The sequence below is a fragment of the Bison bison genome, unplaced genomic scaffold (assembly GCF_000754665.1).
Source record: "Bison bison bison isolate TAMUID 2011002044 unplaced genomic scaffold, Bison_UMD1.0 scf7180017863885, whole genome shotgun sequence".
Lineage (NCBI taxonomy): Eukaryota > Metazoa > Chordata > Mammalia > Artiodactyla > Bovidae > Bison > Bison bison.
Window position 1 is genome coordinate 76,286 of NW_011494457.1, and position 18,110 is coordinate 94,395.

Genomic DNA, 18,110 nt, shown 5'->3' on the forward strand with positions numbered 1-18,110 from the left:
CCCTGGACGGAGTTGACCCAGAAGTCCCTCACCCGGACCTGGCCCCCGTTGCCTTCTTCTGCCTGCGACAGACCACCAGTCCCCGGAACTGGTGCATCAAGATGGTGTGTAACCCATATCCTTTGTGGGGCCTGGGTTTATCTGGATTCTGCCCGGGGCCCCGCCGGTCCCTCTGGCCAGGAGGCCTGCGGCCCGGACTGAGGCTGAGAGGCTGTGGTGTCGGTTAGCAAGCTCAGGGGCTGGGGCTGGGAGATCTTGGACCACAAGCTCGGACAGATGAGGACCTGGCGTCCTGCTGATGTGAATGTTCTGGGAGTTGCTGATGACCGTGGGTGGTCAGTGCAGTGTCCAGGCGGCTCAGGAAGCCCTCTGGTGTGAACTTTAGGTCTGCAGGAGGAAGCAGAGTTAAGTCAGACCCTGGCCTGTGGCCCAGCTCCTGGTGATCGAGTCATTTGGGGGTTGCTGACCACAGGGGTGATGAGAGCCTGACGAGAAACTGTGGGCCTGGACCGTTGGCAGGTGACTCTGACACGCAGGGTGAGGCTCCACCCACCTCACCTCCTTACAGAGCTTCCTGCCTCCCCTTGCTGCATCTCCTCCACTCGGGTCACCCCCTGGTGAAGACCGTTCACCCTTTCCCTTGGTCTTGGAGGCACGAGCAGAGTCCTACCCAGCCCCCAGGCCCTGCCCCGCTCCCCTCATTCTGCTTCCCCTGCTCTTCCAGGCCTCAGGGCCTTCTCACACACTCTCTCCTTTGAAAAGCCTTCCCTTCCCTCTTCACTGGGCCAAATCCTTTGTTGCCTCCTTCAAATCCCCACTTACATGTCGCTTCCTCAGGGCAGCCCTCTGTGGTTCCTCCTCCGCCTCTCTTGCTTGTCCTGAGCGCGTGTGGGACTCAGACTCTGACACTGTCTCCTCCAGGGCACTGCCAAGTGACCAGGACACAGACCAAGCCTGTCTTTTTGCCTGCGGGACCCCAGCACCCAGCACAGTGCCTGGCACATCGTGGGTGCTCCTGCAGTGTTCGCTGGGCGCGTGTCTCCACAGTGAACGGAGCAGAGGCCCCATCACGGGGCACTCAGGCTGGGCTTTGGGATCTTGGGGGGATGTAGTGGGATTCTTTGATCCCGTGCCGAGGGCTCCAGGATTCTTCCCCAGCCACAAACCTCCCTCCTGCCCCTCCTTCCTGGGAAGGAGCTCAGGAAAGGAGCATTGCGTAACCCAGTGTTCCTCAGTTCGGGCAGGGTTGGCATTTGGAGCGTGATGGTGTTGTGTGGTCTGAGCTGTCCTGCAGGGCACAGGACGTTTGCTCTTCCTGGCCCCTAAATATTGGTAGGGAGCAGCCCTCCGTTATTGCAACAACCAAAAATGAGCCATTGCATCTGCAGACTTTGCAGGAGCCTGCTCTCCATCAAGAACCCAAAGGAATGGTGGACATGGAGGTGTCAGGGTCAGGCCAGTAGGGAAAGGCTGTCAGGACCTGCAGGCCGGGGTGGGAGCAGGGCGGTGTGGGAGGTCCGCCCGGGACAGACTGTTCCAAGTGCCGGAGTCCCTGGTGCTGAGGGGCCCTGGCTCAGAGCCAGCTGCCCTTTGAAACTTGGTGCTTCCTGACTCAGCTCCTCCCCCAGCCCAGAGGCAGGCCCTGAGTCACCGCCTGACTCATTGGAGAGACAGAAGGCCGCTGGGACCCTCCGTAAGCTGCCAAGCTGGGGTGGCAGAGGTCCATTCACCCAGAGGTCAGCACTGTTCCTTACCTGGCCTGGGCCTTAAGCTCACACTGTCAGCCGGGTTTCAGCTGGGAGGACTCTGCGTCTGAAATGTCAGGGGGTCCGTTGTGCTGTTCTTTTTTTTTTTTTTTGAATCAACTAATTTATTTTAAAAAATATTTATTCTTTGGCTGCTGTGGGTCTTAGTTGCCATCCATGGGGTCTTTGTTACATCATGCAGGGTTTTCACTGAGGTGCAGGGATTCTCTAGTTCTGGTGTGTGGACTCAGGAGTTGTAGTGCCTGGGCTTAGTTGCTCCATGGCACGTGGGATCTTCGTTTCCCGATCAGGGATCGAACCCACGTCCCCTGCATTGGAAGGCACATTCTTAACTATGGGACTGCCAGGGAGGTCCCCCGTTGTGCTGTCTGACTCATGGGTAGGTGGCATGTGGAAAGCATTGGGGACCGGAGTAAGACAGACCCATGGGCTGGTTCTGCCTGTTATTTGCTGTGTGACCACAAGCTGGTTTCTTAACCTCTCTGAGCCCCAGTTTCTCCATCTGTTAAACAGAGACGGTATTTACACATTTTACTGGATTGCATTGAAGACCAAAGCAGTACATAACTAGCACATGGGAAAGCACGTCTTTGTAGCCTAGAAAACCACACATGTGGTTATCACTCTTATCACCTGTGCCCAAAAGTGATCAGGGCCCTCACTTACAGCTGAGTAAACACTGCTCGTGGTAGATTCAACAAGACACTGGGCATCACGTCTTTAGGTAGAACATAACGCCTTCAGAGGGCATTGTTCCCAGGGAAAATCAGATTCTGTCTCTGTGATTTAGGTAGATTTGTGCCAGTTACCATGCTGATACCCGTGCCCTCATCCGTGCAGACATTGCTAATCGATCACAGCGTCCTCCAGCAGGGCACCCTTGGCAGCATGACTAATCAGTTTGAAACCCGTTTTCCACCCTCGATTAGATTTTGAGAGCCTTTCTTAGGCATGTCACCGGCGGTGTGCGGGAGAACGGCCAGTGGTGGGTTGTATGTACTCTGGTTTCCTTTCCCTGAGCCTTAGTTTTCTCATCTCTGTGATGGGACAAAGACGATTAGAGATGATTCTTGCAAAGCACCCAGCCATGTGTCCAGCCCAGAAGTGGGGTCAGGGAGGAGGGGCGGTGATAATAACAAGAGCCAGCACTTAAACTGTGCTGAATGCTTTGCCTGCAGTATCACCTTTTAACCCCTATAACTACCCCCTAGGAGGTAGGCTTTCAGAGCCCCATTTACACATGGGGAAAGTGAGCTCAGAGAGGTTGACTAACTTTTATCCAGGTTGCACAGCCAGGATGTGGTAAAGCTAGCACAAAAACCTCAATCTCTCTGAATTCCCCAGGCTCAGCTTTTATCCAGGACACGGCTGCCACCTTCGGAGGCTGGAGACAGGTTCTGCACACTCCACCGGAGCAAGGATGCTTTGCAGTTCCGGGCGGCTGGGCGAGGGTCTTCCTGGGTTCCAGCTTCTACCTTCGGCAGCCACCTCACTGTGCCCTGCTAGGGGCCACCCCCCAGGAGGACTTTGCAGCCCCCTGCCTCCCCGCGTGCCCCTGGCTGCTGCCTGCCCCATGCCAGCCTGCCCTGAGCCAGAGCCGTGGGAGCCAGCCATGCGTGGTGGGAGCCGGTCGGCTGTGGAGGCTGCCTCTCTGCTGGGCAGGGGGAGGGCGCCAGCCTGGGCCGGGAGGCAGGAGACACCAGCTGCCGGTGACCTTGGGCAAGTCACTTCCCCTCTTTCGCCCTCGGCCTGCCTGTCTGCAGGATGGGGAGACTCGGGCAGTCTCCCCGAGTCAGGAGGGGCTGTCTGGGGTGCTCACTTCCCTGCTGCCTTTGTCAGAAAGTGTCCCCGTGGTGTGCAGGGATGGGGCTCTGTGTTCCCGGTGGGCAGGTGTGCTCGCTCTGTGCTTTCATGGCTGTGGTCCTGGTTCTCATCTGCTCCTCCGTCCCTGCCTGGCTCTGCTGCTAGGACTGAGGGTCTGTGGGTGCGCTTGCATTGAAGCCCACCTGGCTGAGACCCCTGCCGCCTTGCAGACCCTCTGACCTGGGTCATCATGGGGCAGGAAGAGACAGGGTCCATTTTCTCATCACAGCCCTGCGGTGTCAAGCCTTGTGCTGTTCGCTGTGAGGGTTCAGTGAATTTGCTGAGGTGGGCGAACGGGCTCTTGTTCATCCGTCCTTTACTCACCCATTCATGAGCTGGGTCGGCAAGCCTTTACTGAGTGCCTGCCATGTACCAGGCTCAGAGGCCAACTATGGCTGTTTTGTGCAGGGGAGGGTCACTCTGGCTCCCTTGGTGAGAAGCCAGCCAGGAGACCATCATGAGAGGGGATCTGGGGAGGCTGGTGGCTGAGGGTGCTGGTGGGGCCGGAAAGGGGGTCCGAGTGGAGGCATGGCTGCCTTGGGGGTCACAGAGGTGACCCCAGGGATTGTAGCTTGGTCAAGCATGAATGTTAACCTTCTTGGCCAAGGAGCCTTTGTCTTTGCTGAGCCTCAGTTTGCTCATCTGTGAAATGGGAACTTCAACGACCCCCACTTGGGAACATCAGGGGTTCCAGTGAGAATTCCAGGGCAAGCATTGACTGGGAAAACTGCTAAGTGTGGAGTAGCAGCTGTGCGCACCCTGGAGCCAATGATGGAGCTGACGGGGACACACTGGGGTGACTTGGGTGACCCGGCTCAGGACAAGGGTTTTCAAGGTTGGTGGATAGCTGGGTCCTGTGTCTGGATGATGGTCTGAGAAGCCTGTGGGCTGGGTTGCCCCCAGGGAGAGAGATGCCGACTCCTGCAGGGTGGAGGGAGGGCATGAAGTTTGGGGAGTGAGGGGGAGAAGGCCAAGAAAGCCCTCACCACAGGAAGAGAAATGGGGTGTCACCACCCTCCCATCGCCCTGCTGCCCTTGCTCTGGTCATTTAGTCCATCCCCCTGCCTCTGGTGGGCTACGCCTCTGCTGCATTAGATGGGCCTGGGGTCAATTGATAAGCACCTTTTGGGCCTTCTGAGGCTCTAGACTGACTGTCAGGAAGTCCTCCTTAATCTAACCCCCCTCCCCCTCCTGTTCTGAGCCCTTTCCCTGGGTCGGGGTCATTGGGAAATCCGAGCCTGTATTCCTCCACCTCTTCCTGTCTAAACAGGTGGCCTCTGGGATCTCACCCCTCCTGCCCCACTGACAGCTGGCATCTTCCTCCTTCCTCTTTCCCACACGGTGGAGAGAACCCCCGAGCAGGAACCCAGAGCGTAGCGCCCTCTGCTGAGTGCCTGTTTCCTGCACCCCTCCTCCCCACTCGCCTTCATCCTCCGGGGGTCCTGGGCTCCCGGTGTGGACGCGGTTTGTCATCAGTTAAGGGCTGTTCGCTCCCTCCCTCCCTCGCTGCCTTCTTCCATTTGTTTGCTTATTCATTCCTCCCTCAGAAACCTTCAGCGGCAATCTCACCCCCAGAATAGTCTCACTTAGCCTGGATTCGGGGCCTTCCACCATCCACCTGGTTGGCCTCCAGCCGCCTTTCTGCTGTTTCCCTTCACACACTCTATCCTGAAGCCCAAACACGCTGCTCGTGTTTCCTGACACCCCTGCCTGCCCGTCTTTGCTTACGCTGGGTCTGCCCCCTGAGACACCCTCTCCCCCAGTCTCTAGGGTGCCAAATCCTGCCAGCCCCACCAGCACCAGCTTCCTGGCCACCACCTGCAGGAATCTCAGCTTTTTCCTCTCTATCCTCCCGCAGTCCTTCCCTAGCCTCCGGCCTCGGGAGATTGTTGGTGGCTAGCCTTGTCTCCTCCTCCCTCAGTGGGGTCCCAGAGGGCTGGGCCCGTGGCTCTCACTTGACTCTGTCTCCAACGCACAGGCGTCTCATCACTTTCTGCCTTACAAAGTACTTTCCTGCTTGCCACGACCTCTCAGATACTCTCCTCCCGTGGGGTGCCGGGACCAGAAGTCTGCTAGCTCCCCATTCTACAGCTGGGAAGCCTGAGGCTGAGGAAGGGAGCCTGACCTGCCTGAGGGCACGTGTTGAGTAGTGGACAAAGCCAGCACAGATCAGAGCCCAGGACTCTCAGGCCAGGGCCTGCTAATGGCTGGGGAAGGGGTTCTTTCGGGGAGGGTATCCCCTCCTCCTTCAGCACTGGCCCAAAGGGAACGTCCAGACGGACGGCAAGTGTTGCTGGAAGAAGCAGCACATGTCTGGGAAATTGTCCGTTTCCCTCCATCTGGCGTAGAGAAGGTTGTTTTTCTCAGAAATACAAGTCAGCACCAAGCTGTGCCCTGGGGATGCTCGCGGTGGTCAGAGTGGATGCTGCACACTCATTGGTCAGCAGGGTGGACCTGACAGCCAGTCGGAGGAGCCTGGCTGGGCCAGGGAGAGCCTGACCCATAGGGCAGTCTCAGGTACTGTCACCTGGAGATGTCTATATAAACAGAGCTACAGGTGCAGAAGCTGCCCCTGACAAAGCCTAGGAGGGTTGGTGAAGCCTACCTGGAGGAGGGGACATTTGGCTGGGTCTTGCTGCATGAGTAGGAGTTTCCCAGGAGGGCAGATGAGGAATGGTGTTTTAGGCAGGGGGACTAGTGTAGGGAACAGGAAGGAGTTTAGTGTGGCTGGAGTGGTGTGAGGAGGGGCGGGATAGCAGGGTATGAAATGCCAGGTTAGAGCTTACTCTCCATCTTGTGGACACTGCAGAACCACTGAAGGATGTCCAGCAGGGATAGGGCACATGTAATTTCATTTATTAGAACAGTTCCTCCTGAAGCAGAATGGCAGGTGCTTGAGGGAGAGAGACTAAGGTCAGGAGACCAAGCAGGAACCACCTGTAATAGATACAGATCAATCAATTGATGGATTCAACAAGCGTTTAGCGAAGCCCAGCTTCAGTAGTGTTGAACACTGTCCTAGACAGAAGTGGAGGGCTGTTCAGCCACGCTGGGGGGGGGGCCACAGTGTACCAGGCCTGGCACCCAGCCTTGGCCCCCGGGAGACCCCAATCTGATGGGGGAGGCAGAACTACACCCAGATCATACTCTAGTGAAGAAAAACGGGGTAAAGACTGGGCAGAGGGACCCTGAGTGGGCTGTGGGCACCAGGAGGCTGGTCAGTCCGTTGTGACTGGGAAGCCGCAGGAGCCCTCCGTGGATGAGGAGTGGGGCAGGAGAGACTTTGGTGGGGGAGAAGGTGGGGACGGGGCATGATATCCCAGTGGAGGTAACAGCCTGATCGGAGGCTCAGAGTCAAGCTGGGGTCACCAAGGTCGCTGACTACAGCCTGGGGGCTGGGCTGGGAGACCAGAGGAGTGGGGTCTGAGCACAGAGGGACATTCGGGGTCTAGATTCTGGAAGGCTGTGCCAGAGAGGATGCTGGTGATCCCTAAGGGCCTCCCATGCACTGCCTGGTGCAGCTCAGGTCCCTCCTTGAGATTTCCCATTTGACAGCCGAGGCTCAGAGAGGGGACATGCTTGTCCAGACCACCCTGCCAGGTGGTGGCTGAGGAGGCTTGGGGCAGGGGCCCGGGCCTGTGTCGCCAGCCCCTCGAAGCCCCGAGGTGAGCCCAGCTGGGAAGCCTCATTGTGATTGATATAGAGCGGGCGGATTAGAAGGAGGGCTGGCTGGCTAATGAAGAGTCAACCCCCTCCTGGGACATTTAAAACACGATTGGATTTTTACTGTTCAGTCCCCCCTCAGTTGCAGCTTCATGTCAGAGGCCGACTTTGACCTGTCGCCTCCCTCAGACTGCCTCGCGGCCCTGTTGGGAGACAAATGGCCCCGTTCATTTCCCTGGGAGAGAAATCGATATGTCTTTTTAATCAGCCAGAAGGTCTTCCTGCTCATCTCCCTCCAGCTCTCCTATGGGGCCGCCATCCATGTTTCCTTCCCCAGCTGCCCTGGGGAGTCCTGCGTCCCCTGTCTCCCGTCAAGTTCAAATCCTGACTCTGCTGCTGACTGCTGTGTGGTACTGAGCAAGCCACTTGACCTCTCTGGGCTCCAATTTCTATCTGACTCCTGTATGTAGATGAGAAAGCAGAACGAGAAGCCTTGGCTGACTGTGAGATTCTGTATGAATATTGGGGGCTGGGCTAGGGGAAGAGACCCAGCCCAAGTATAAGCCCTGTGACCTCAGGCGGTCACTCCTCCTGTCTTCATCTCAATTTCCAAAAAACAAAAAAACCAGGACTGAGGAAGGGATTGAACCGTATCAACCGTGATCTTCAGTTGGGTGTGATTTTGCCCACGGTATTTGACAACGTCTGCAGACACCCACTCCAGTGTTCTTGCCTGGAGAATCCCAGGGACGGGGGAGCCTGGTGGGCTGCCGTCTCTGGGGTCGTACAGAGTCGGACATGACTGAAGTGACTTAGCAGCAACAGCAGACACTGTTGGTCGTCACAGCTCAGGGAGGGTGTGCTACTGGGCATTGTTGTCTTTCAGTCGCTAAGTCGTGTCTGACTCTTTCCGACCCCATCCACGGACTGCGGCACATCAGGTTCCTTTGCCCTCCAGTATCTCTCAGAGTTTGCTCAAATTCATGTCCATTGAGTCAGGGATGCTATCTAACTATCTCATCCTCTGCCACTTCTTTCTTCTTTTGCCTTCTATCTTTCCCAGTGTCAGCATGTGTTACTGGTTGCCAGTGGGTAAAGGTTAGACATCCTACAACGCACAGGCTAGCCTACAACAAAGGGTCCTCCATCCCTTGATGTCAATAGTGCGGAGGCTCAGAAGGTCCCTGAGATCTCCTGAAGCTCCGAGAGTGTGGAAAGCATGGAGCTGAGGGTCTTGTGAGGAGGAGGGCTGAGACGGAGGGAAGCTGAGGATGATCACTGAGAGAGAAGAGGAGGACATGCAGAGTCCCAACTGGCAGGGTTTCTTGTGGTCTCCTAGACTTGAGTTTGAGTCCTGGAGCTGCCATTTACTAGGAGTCACATTCTTGATCACCCCCTTCCTTCCACCCACCCATCTCCCCACCCGCCTTCCTTTGCTTCATGCATCAATTCATCCAGCCACTCCCCAACCCACTCATCCATCCATCCACCCATCTATCCATTCATCTTTTCATTTCTTCATCTGTTTATCTGCACACCCACCCATCTATTCACTCAGTCCTTACATCTGTGCATTTATCTACCCACCTTCCCAATCATCTACCCATTCAATCATCCATCGCTCCAACCACACAAAGGCCTCCTTCTCACCCTCCTACCTACCCATCTATCAACCATTCAGTTATTTGGCAAATGCAGAATACCCAGCCCAACCCTCTGTTGGGCACCACCACTCTCTCCTTGTAGCACTTACAAGACCTCTTGTACCTGACTTCTTATTTTCACCTTCTGCTAGACTGTGAGCTCCCTGAGGGCAGGCTCCATGTTCCATTAATGCCTGTCTCTTCTTCAGCCTTGACCCTCAGCCCTATGCTGCACATAGTGGGTGTGCAGCAAAGCTTTCAGCGAAGCACATCCTAGTCAACAAGGTTGGAGGTGGAGGTTATACAGACAGAGAGGAGGCTGGCCAAAAGCTCTTACACAATGGAACGCAGAGCCAACGAGTCTGGAAATTCTCTGGAAGGCAGTAGGGAGCCATGGAAGGCTTTTGGTTTTGGAGGAGCCCTCGGACTGCTGCGTGGAGGGTGTGTCAGAGAAGGCAGGGCTGCAGGAGGAGCAGGCTGTTCAAGGACTTAGGAGTGAGAGAGCGAGGCTTGCCTGGGGCAGTGGGGTTCAGAGGTGGGATGGAGAGGAGAGGTTTAGGGGGTGAGATGGACAGGTCTCTGAGATGGACGTCAGGGGTGAGGGGAAGGAGGGCTCTGAGGGGTTCTAGCCTGGACAGCTTGCAGGATTGGTGGTAGTTGGGGTCATCGTTCGGGGGGTGGGAAGTTCAGGGGGGAGTTTGGTGGTCTGCAGAGAGGATGACCTATCCCATTTTAGACATGATGACTTTGAGAGGTTCCCTGGGACATCCCAGAGCAGTGCTTGGGAGGCTGTGGCTCACTCTGGACCTGTCAGTCCAGGGAGGATCATCGAGGCTGTGGCTCTGGGTGTGGGTTCAGTGGATGGAGAGGGAATCTCAGGGGCCTGGGGAGCCCGAGAAAGGCCAGCAATGAAAGGGTGAGGTCCATCAAGCAGGATGAGGGTCTGTCCAGGGGCTTGTGGTGTCCCCAGCGCCCAGCAGGAGTTTCTGGAACAAGGGTCTTAAACTGAGGTTCATCCACTTGAATCGGGACAAGCTGCGTGTTTGGTTTCATTGACTTCCAACTGAAATGTAGCATTTCTTTGTGTTATGAACAGAGGCAGCCGAGCACAATGGGGTTGCCGGCAGTTCCTGCGACTGTCACCAGCAGCAGTCACCGATATTTTGAGCCACATCACGGTTCCTTGTAGAGCTCTGGGAATGTCATTGTCATTCTCCCCGGCTTCCCAGGCACACAGGCTCAGACCCGCCCCTGGCTTTGGTTATTCATTGTGTTGATAACGAAGCACACAGAGTTCTCCATCACAAATTTGTTTTCCTAAAAAATATTTTGACAACTATTTTAACATAACTGTCTTCTTTCTTTTCTAATACTAAGCTTTCTTAAAAAAAATTATGCACTTAAAAACAGTATTCTGAGAAAGGGTTCATGAACTTCCCCAGGAGGTACAGAAATGCTTAAGAGCTGCTGGTGCAGGGGAGAGAGTGGGTCGGCCGTGCCCAGTGCTGCTGCCCCCAGGGGGCGTGGAGGCTGGTGTGCACACACTTTGGCGTGTGTAAGTGTGGGAGGGGCTCCGTGTGAATGCACATGTGAACATGTACACATGTGTGGTCAGGGGCAGGCAGAGAAGACATGTGGTGGGGGATGGGCCCCCAGGAGGCCAAGGAAGAGCGGCATCACCCTCTGTCCAGCCCTCACCCTGTCCAACCGCATCTCCGTTAGTGTTTGTGTCTGCCCATGGCTTCTGCAGGGCAGGGACCATGTCATCTTCATTCAGGGCTTCCAGGGTCACTGTGGGCCAGACAGAGCGGGGGCGGGGGCTCAGTGAAGAGGGGCTGAGTATAGGAATAGTGAGTGATGGATGTTAGAAAGGAGAGGAGGGGGCGTTCGAGGTGGGGAGCGGGGCTGCAGATCCCTTCAACACAGAAATCCCTCTTTAGCCTCCTCGATGCCTCCAAGTGACGGGCACCTCACTCCTTCCTGAGGTTGTAGATGCCCTGAGCTGCTGCTCCAGGTGGGCCTCTGGGCACAGAGAAGGTCGGATATGCGCTGCTCTTGGAGAGCACGGCCTGGTTGGGGGCGGGACACCGGGACAGAACCACACTGTCATCAGGGGCACGTCTGAGGTTCTGTAAGGGGCCCGGGGAGGCCTCCGCACCCTCTGCTAGGACTCCAAGAGGCTCCCCGGCGGGTGCACCTTCTTTGTGGATGGGCTCCTGAGGCTGGGTCGGCTCGCAGACAGCGGGACCCTGGTCCCCAGGGGCCTTCCCTGCCCGTCTCTTCAGCAGTGGCTGAAGTGTGGCATCTGGTGGGTCTCCTTGGCGGGAGCTTCCTTCCATGGACCATCCACCCCGGTTTTCTTCCAGGCTGGCGGCCCCAGTTCCCTCGCCACTGCCTCCTCCACTTCGGCTGTCTGCACTGGGCACGGAGGCCTGCTGGGCATCTGGGAATCAAAGACTTTGGCCAAATTCAATGAGTTGTCAAATTACACAGACTCTAAGAAGTGGGCTTGGGGCCAGCGACACTCTTTCTAAGGGATCTCAGCCCCCTGAACTTATAGCTTATCACTAGAACCAGTCAGCCTGGGGAAGGGCTGTGTGTCGTGTGGGGAGCTCCCTGTCACTAGAAGCACGTAAGTGGAGAGAGGATGAGGACCATCTGCCTAGCGGGTCCATTCACTTTGTGGAACAATTTTCTGTCTCAGCTGAACCACTGTGTCAGCTTGGCCAAATCCTGCCACCTCTGAACTTTCATTTTCTTTCTTTTTTTTTTTTTGGCCACACCATGAGGCATGTGGGATGAGAGAGCTTAGTTCCCTGACCAGGGATCAAATACATGCCCCTTTCAGTGGAAGCGGGGAGTCTTAACCACTGGATCGCTAGTGAAGTCCTGGGACCTTCATTTTCATATCTGTAAAGTGGGTGGAATGATGTCTGCCATGCCCATCTTCCAAGGTTGCCGTGGGCTCGGACAGAAGAAATTCTTAAACGAAGACAGAATGCTGCGAGGTTCAGATCCCCGTTCCGTCCCTTGCTGTGGCCTCGGGCAAGTCTGTGGAACAGGTTGTGGTGAAGGTCTTCTGGGGGGTCCCTGACAGCCAGTGCCCCAGCAGGGGTTGTGGCTTTTTAATTGTTGCATTTTATATTTCCCTATAGCTGTCGCTCGGCATCACTTTTTGTTACACTTTTCATTGTGATAAAATGTGCATGCAGTAGAGCTCGCAAATCTTAATGTCTAGCTCAAGGCATTTTTCCATGTAAACACACTCCTGTGACCTCACTCCGTCCAAGAAGGACATCTCCAGCCCTCGCAGGCTCCCTCACTCCACCCGGGATGAACTCTCTCTCCTCTAGAGTTGCTGCCCTCTCTCACTGTTGCTTCGCTTTGCCTGGGTTTTCACTTCGTATGACTTGGACGCTCTTTGCTCTTCTGGCTCCTGTTACCACTGTCAGGTCTGGCCGCTCCATCCACGCAGCTGTGGTAGCGTGTTCTTTTAGGTCACTGAGTAGTGTTCCATCAAAGGAAATGTGTCGCAGTTTCTCAGCCTTGGCACTGTGGGCATTTCAGGCTGGAGAATTCTTTGTGGTGAGGCTGCTCTGGGCATTGTGGTGCGTTGAGCGGCATCCTTGGTCTCCATCCACCAGATACCAAGAGCCTCCTTCAAAACCCAGTTGTGACAACCCAAAACATCTCCAGACATGGCCGTATGTCCCCCCGGGGGCCCAAATCATCTCCAGTTGAAATCTCCTGCCCGACTCATTCTCCTGTCGATGGCCACTTAGATTGTTCCCAAGTTGGGACTGTTAAAGGTAACACGTGCTTTTTTGTGGACTTATTTGGGCATTTCTTTGGGGGGCGTGGACCCAAGAGTGGCACAGTTGGATCCTAGCATGGGCTTATGTTTTTTAAAGTCACCCTTCTTTTTTAAAAAATACTTATTTATTTAATTTTTGGCTGTGCCTGGGCTTCACTGCTGCACAGGGCTTTCTCTAGTTGTGGAGAGTGGGGGCTGCTCTCTAGTCACGGTGCGTGGGCTACTTGTTGCGGTGGCTTCTCTTGCTGTGGAGCCCAGGCTCGAGGGTGCTCAGGCTTCTGTAGTTGTGGCACGTGGGCTCAGGAGTTATGGGCTCGAGAGTGAGGGCTCAGTGGTTGGTGGCACATGGCTGTTACCCTGTGGCATGTGGAACCTTCCTAGATCAAGAATTGAGCCCATGTCCTCTGTTTTAGCAGGTGGGTTCTTAACCATTGGATCCCCAGAGAAGCCCTCTGTTTAGTTTTAATAAATGCTGCCAAGCAGCTTTCCAGAGTGGTTGTGCCTCATAAAGATAAGTCGAGTGAATGAGTGAGTAAGTGAATGGATCTCCTCCTTAAAGCCCAGGGCCTGAAGCACAGCTAACATTCAGGATGGTAGCCACTTCTAGTACAGTGCATACTACGTGGCCTCAGACCATGGCAGGTCCTAGAACAGGTAAGCACTCTGGGCACCTCCAGCCTGGCTCATCTCAGTACACTGATTCACAGGTCAGGTATCCAGTAGGTGTTCCATGGATGCCTGTGAACCTGGCCTTGGAAGAGCACAGAGCTGGCCCAAGAACAAGGGTCTGGAAGCTCGGGCCCTGGTCTATGAAGGCCTGAGGCCTGGGTGCCCATCCTTGGATGCCCTGGAGACAGACAGAGGAGGGAGCTCTGTATAGGGGCAGGCTCACCTTCCCTGCCTCCCTGGTCTAGGAGCATGTAGCTCCCAGCTTGCTTCCTCCACTTGATTTATTTAGACAACCGAAGTGCACACTGGGAAATGGATCTGATTTCAGATTTGACAAAAATAAAAACAAACTTGGCTGCCCCAGCCAAACCGAGCACTCCCATCCCCTACCTACCCTCCCAGAGCCCCCTGGAATTGCAGAAACCATGACTGTCAGCTGAGCCTGCAGGATGGAGGGTGGTGGTTGCCATGGTAACCGTGCAGGCCTCTGGTTCTGGTTCCTGAAGAGGAGGCTGCCCTGAGGGGCCTGGTTGGGCTCTGGACATTGCCCAGCCAGTCACTCTTCTCTTTAGGAAGTGGCAGGTTCAAGGGGGCCCCTGGCATCGTAGCTTTGCTGGTGGCTCTGTCCTACCAGGTGACACCCCAGCTTCTTAAGACAGCAGCCAGGCATGGGGTGGAGATGGTCCTGGTCTGGCTCAGCTCTTGCTGGGGACTTTGAGGCTGGCACCCTCTCCTCACTGGCTTCCTCTCCCATCCTCTCCTCCACCATCTCCTTCCTTCCCAGTCAGAGTGAGTGAGTGAGTGAGTGAAGTCGCTCAGTCGTGTCTGACTCTTTGCGACCCCATGGACTGTAGCCTACCAGGCTCCTCTGTCCATGGGGTTTTCCAAGCAAGAACACTGGAGTGGATTGCCATTTCCTTCTCCAGGAGATCTTCCCGACACAGGGATTGAACCCGGGTCTCCCGCATTGTAGGCAGATGCTTTACCGTCTAAGCCACCAGGGAAGTCTCCCAGTCGGAAGGGAAAAGCAAATATTCCACTGAGCATGTGCCAGTCCAGGCCCTGTTCCCTGAGGCCACAGCATGTGGCTGAGAACATGGGGTTTGGAGTCAGGAGAAGCATGTTCAAATCCTGACTTTGCCACATACCAGCCATGGTATGACCCTAGGTGGCTGTGGCTGGAGCCCTGGAGCCAATGCTGGTGCCTCAGTTTCCTCATCTGTAAAATGGGGTAACAGTAGCACCTGCCAGTTGAGGGGACTCGGCTGAAGGTGAAGGACGACTCTCCAAGTTGTTGATTGATTGTATTTAAAGCCTGTGAGTGAAGGTTCAGTCCTTGGGAGGCAGCCATGGTCTAAAGGGTTTGTGATCGCATCTCTTGTCCTTACTCAAGGTCACGTTAAGTAATCAGCAGATAACACCAGTCTGAGATTCTCAGTCCTTTGCTGGTGAGGTGGCTTTTTTTTTTTCGCCCAAAGTCAAAGAATGAGAAACCCTGGACCCTGTTATAGAAGAGGTGGACAAGGATAGGGGCTTCCCTGTTGCACATACATGACAAGCCCTGGTTCTTGTCCACGATCACATGGGTTCTGTGTTCTGGGGCCTCTGGGGTCCCTTCCTCATGTGCTTACTGTAAGGTTGAAATGACATATTATTAATATTTGCTATTTCATTAGAAAAGTGAAAAGCTCAGGGACCCTGTGGCTGGGGAGTCTCTTTCATGAGGGTCACTTCTGCTCCAGGGTCATCATGTCCCTGGGATGCTCTCTGCCGCTCTGTGTCCCCTCTGTGCAGTGGGGATGGGATCAGGGGCTCTCTGAGGGCCGGGATGGGGTTGTTCTGTGGCAAAGGTCACCTGGAGAGGCGTGAGGGTCTGGGCGGCCAAGGGGGCAGAGTGGCAGGGCCCTAACCACAGAGCCTTGGGTGCCGGCGGGGCCCTGAGCTTCACACCAGCTTCCCACCTGGAGCTGGCACCCAGGCCCCAGCCTGCCCTGTTACCCAGCAATCCTGTACCACCCTCTCTGGGCCTCTGTCCTCTCTTGTGCTGTCCCAGAGTCCCGGAGCTCTGCTTGACGGCTTTCAGAATTTCCTGGTGCTTGTGACTAACGATGGCAGCTCTGGGCGCTGGGCCAGGCCCTTCACGCCTTCCACCACTCTCCTTCCCCACGCCACGTGGTCTGGTTTAACTTCAAGGAGGGCTTATGCCTTTGATCCCCGAGCCAGTGGGGAGTGTGTCAGGATCTGCAGACAGTGATGCCAGCTCTGGCCTGACTTCTGAGCCTCGCAGGCTCCTGGAAAGGGCCCAGCCTTGCCATCTGGGATTTCCCTGAGTGCCTTGGGGCAGGGCTGAGACTGTCCATCCCTGAAGCTGAGCCATCTAGAGGTGAAAGCCGCTCCATCTGCCCCTTTCGAGGGACGTGCACCAGAGGTGGCCCTGTGGCAGCGGCTCCAGCACCACTAAGTCAGACCGTTCGGGCATCTCATTGACCGTGACCTTGGCCAGGTCATTCCAGCTCTCCAGGCCATTTCTCCATCTGCTCCCTGTGGGCTATGAGAAGAGTTAGGGCCATGTCCCTAGGGGCCTGGCAGGCAGTAGTCATGACTACTGCCAAGTTCATTAACGCAATATGAGCTAGACCAGGTGGGTGGGGAGCACTTTGGGAAGGAGGCTGAGCCACCACTAAGTGAGTGGGGAAAGGTGCTTCAGGAAAGCTTCCAGAAGAGGTGACAGATGACCTGGGCTGTGAAGGATAAGTAGGAGTTTGCCTGGTAAAGTTGGTAGAAAGATATGCATGTTGGTAGAAAGGTATGCATGCATATCTCATTCAAAGGGTATAATTGGGGACAGCAAGAAGTTCAGTGCATGCCAAGGCTGGCGGGAGAGGCCAGAAGAGTTCATTGAGGTCAGAGTGTAGGAGGCTGTGGGTGTCAGGCTAGGGAGGCTGGAAGGCTTTTGAATAGGGGAGAGGTCTAATCAGAATTGGACTTCAGCCAGATTAATTTGGCGATGACGAAATGGGGCAAGAACAGCAGGCTCTGTTTTTGTAGCTCAGCTCTGCCTTTTTCCAGCTAGGGTCCTTGGGCAAAATTGTGTTCCCCTTTGTGACTCTGTTTCCTCACTTGTAACTGGGGCTTGTAATAGGGCTGGAGGATTAAATGCGATAATGCTTGCAAAAAGCTTGGATAGTATTGGCCACACAACAAACACTTCGGGATTGTATGCAGGGCAGATTGGAGCGGCAGAGACCAGAGCTGGAGGCCAGCAGGGAGGCTGGGCAGGGCTCAGGTGAGAGGTGCTGAAGATGAGCTGAGGCCTCAGAGGCTGGCAAGGGAAGACACGGGCAGAGACAAGCCCTGCATCACAGAGGAGAGCAGGTCTGGGGTGAATCTCAGCTCCAGCGCTTCCCAGCTGTGTGAGCTGGGAGAGGCCCCTCATTTCTCTGAACCTCAGTTTTCCTAATCCGTAAAATGGGTCTGCTGACCCCCACTGCTCAGGGCCTTGGTTAGGAAGAAGTGGGAGTGCCAGGTTCCTGGAAGACACCTGCCAAGTGCACTTTGAACTTGAAGCTGGCAGGAAGGGCAAAGGGAGCAGAAGAGGTGGCTGGAAGGAGAGAGAGCACGACAGGCCAGGGGAAAAGGCAAAGAGGATGGGGGACGTTTGCTGGTAATTAGAACGTTTGAACTTCAAAAAAGTTAATTAATGATGAAGCTGCTGCTGGAGCGATGCTCAGGCTAGAAGGGGGCCCTGGCAACGACTGAAGTTAATTACAGGCTGTGGCGGGAGAGTGGCAGAGGTTTGAGGGGGCAGGAAGGAGCAGAGTTGGGGCAAGGAGGGTCTGACAGGGAGGCGGGAGGGAAGGCAGTATCCCAAGGTGAGCAAGGACCGGGGATGGGAGGGAAGCGGTTGCCAAGGAAACCAGGTCAATCTTCCATTAAGCAAGAGATCCTCACCCCACTGCTGGGTGGGGTCTGGCTGAGAGTCTGACTGGCATTGCTGCATCTGAGCTCAGAGAAAGGGCTTTGAAATTGAGGGGCCAGAGCTTTCATGTGGGGACACTCAAGAATCTTTGGGTGTCAGAGTGGGCAGCACCTAGAGAGGTTTACTCAATCAGACAGACATTTATTTTGCTCCTCCTAGATGCTTGGCACTGTTGGGGCATGAATGCCACCCCCCTGTCCCCTTGGAATGTAGGTTCTAGCCTTGGATAAAGACAATGAGCCTGTCAGCAAGTTAACCCATGAATGACCCAGGCCCTCGGGCCCTTCTGGGTTCTGGCTCCCCTGATTCCCCTGGGGGCTTGGGGATTCTAGGTTTGGGAGGGAGGGATGGGGCTGAACATCAGTGGGCTGTGTTCTAAGATTGAGCAGGAACCAGCCAGGAAGGAGCAAGGTGTTAGAGAGGAGAGCAGCCTGGCCTGGAAAGCCCACTCACCCGCGTCTAAGCACGTGCCCTTGAGGCCTGGCCCAGGCTGCTGGCTGCAGGAGCCTTTCTGCCTGGACGGGCCTGAGGAGGCTGAGCCCCACCCTGACTTGTGCAGGGGTCGGGGGGAGCCCAGGCACAGACCTGCTGGAGTCTGGCAATGAGCTGTAACCCAGCCACAGGAGAGGAGAGAAGTACAGGGTGTCTGGCCAGTCTTAGCCATGCTGGATGGACGCTCTGCAGGGTTCAACTCCAGGGCTTGGGTAGAGATG

The 18,110-nt window shown here is 55.5% G+C and overlaps 1 protein-coding gene across 1 annotated transcript in view; it reads left to right on the plus strand.

The window, feature by feature from the left end:
• Window positions 1-18,110, plus strand: part of CACNA1I (calcium channel, voltage-dependent, T type, alpha 1I subunit) — a 112,689-nt gene that overhangs the window by 222 nt on the left and 94,357 nt on the right. Inside the window, exon 2 of the mRNA XM_010833752.1 lies at window positions 1-115. Within this exon, the coding sequence (XP_010832054.1) occupies window positions 1-115 (115 nt within the window). The remainder of the gene's footprint in view (window positions 116-18,110) is intronic.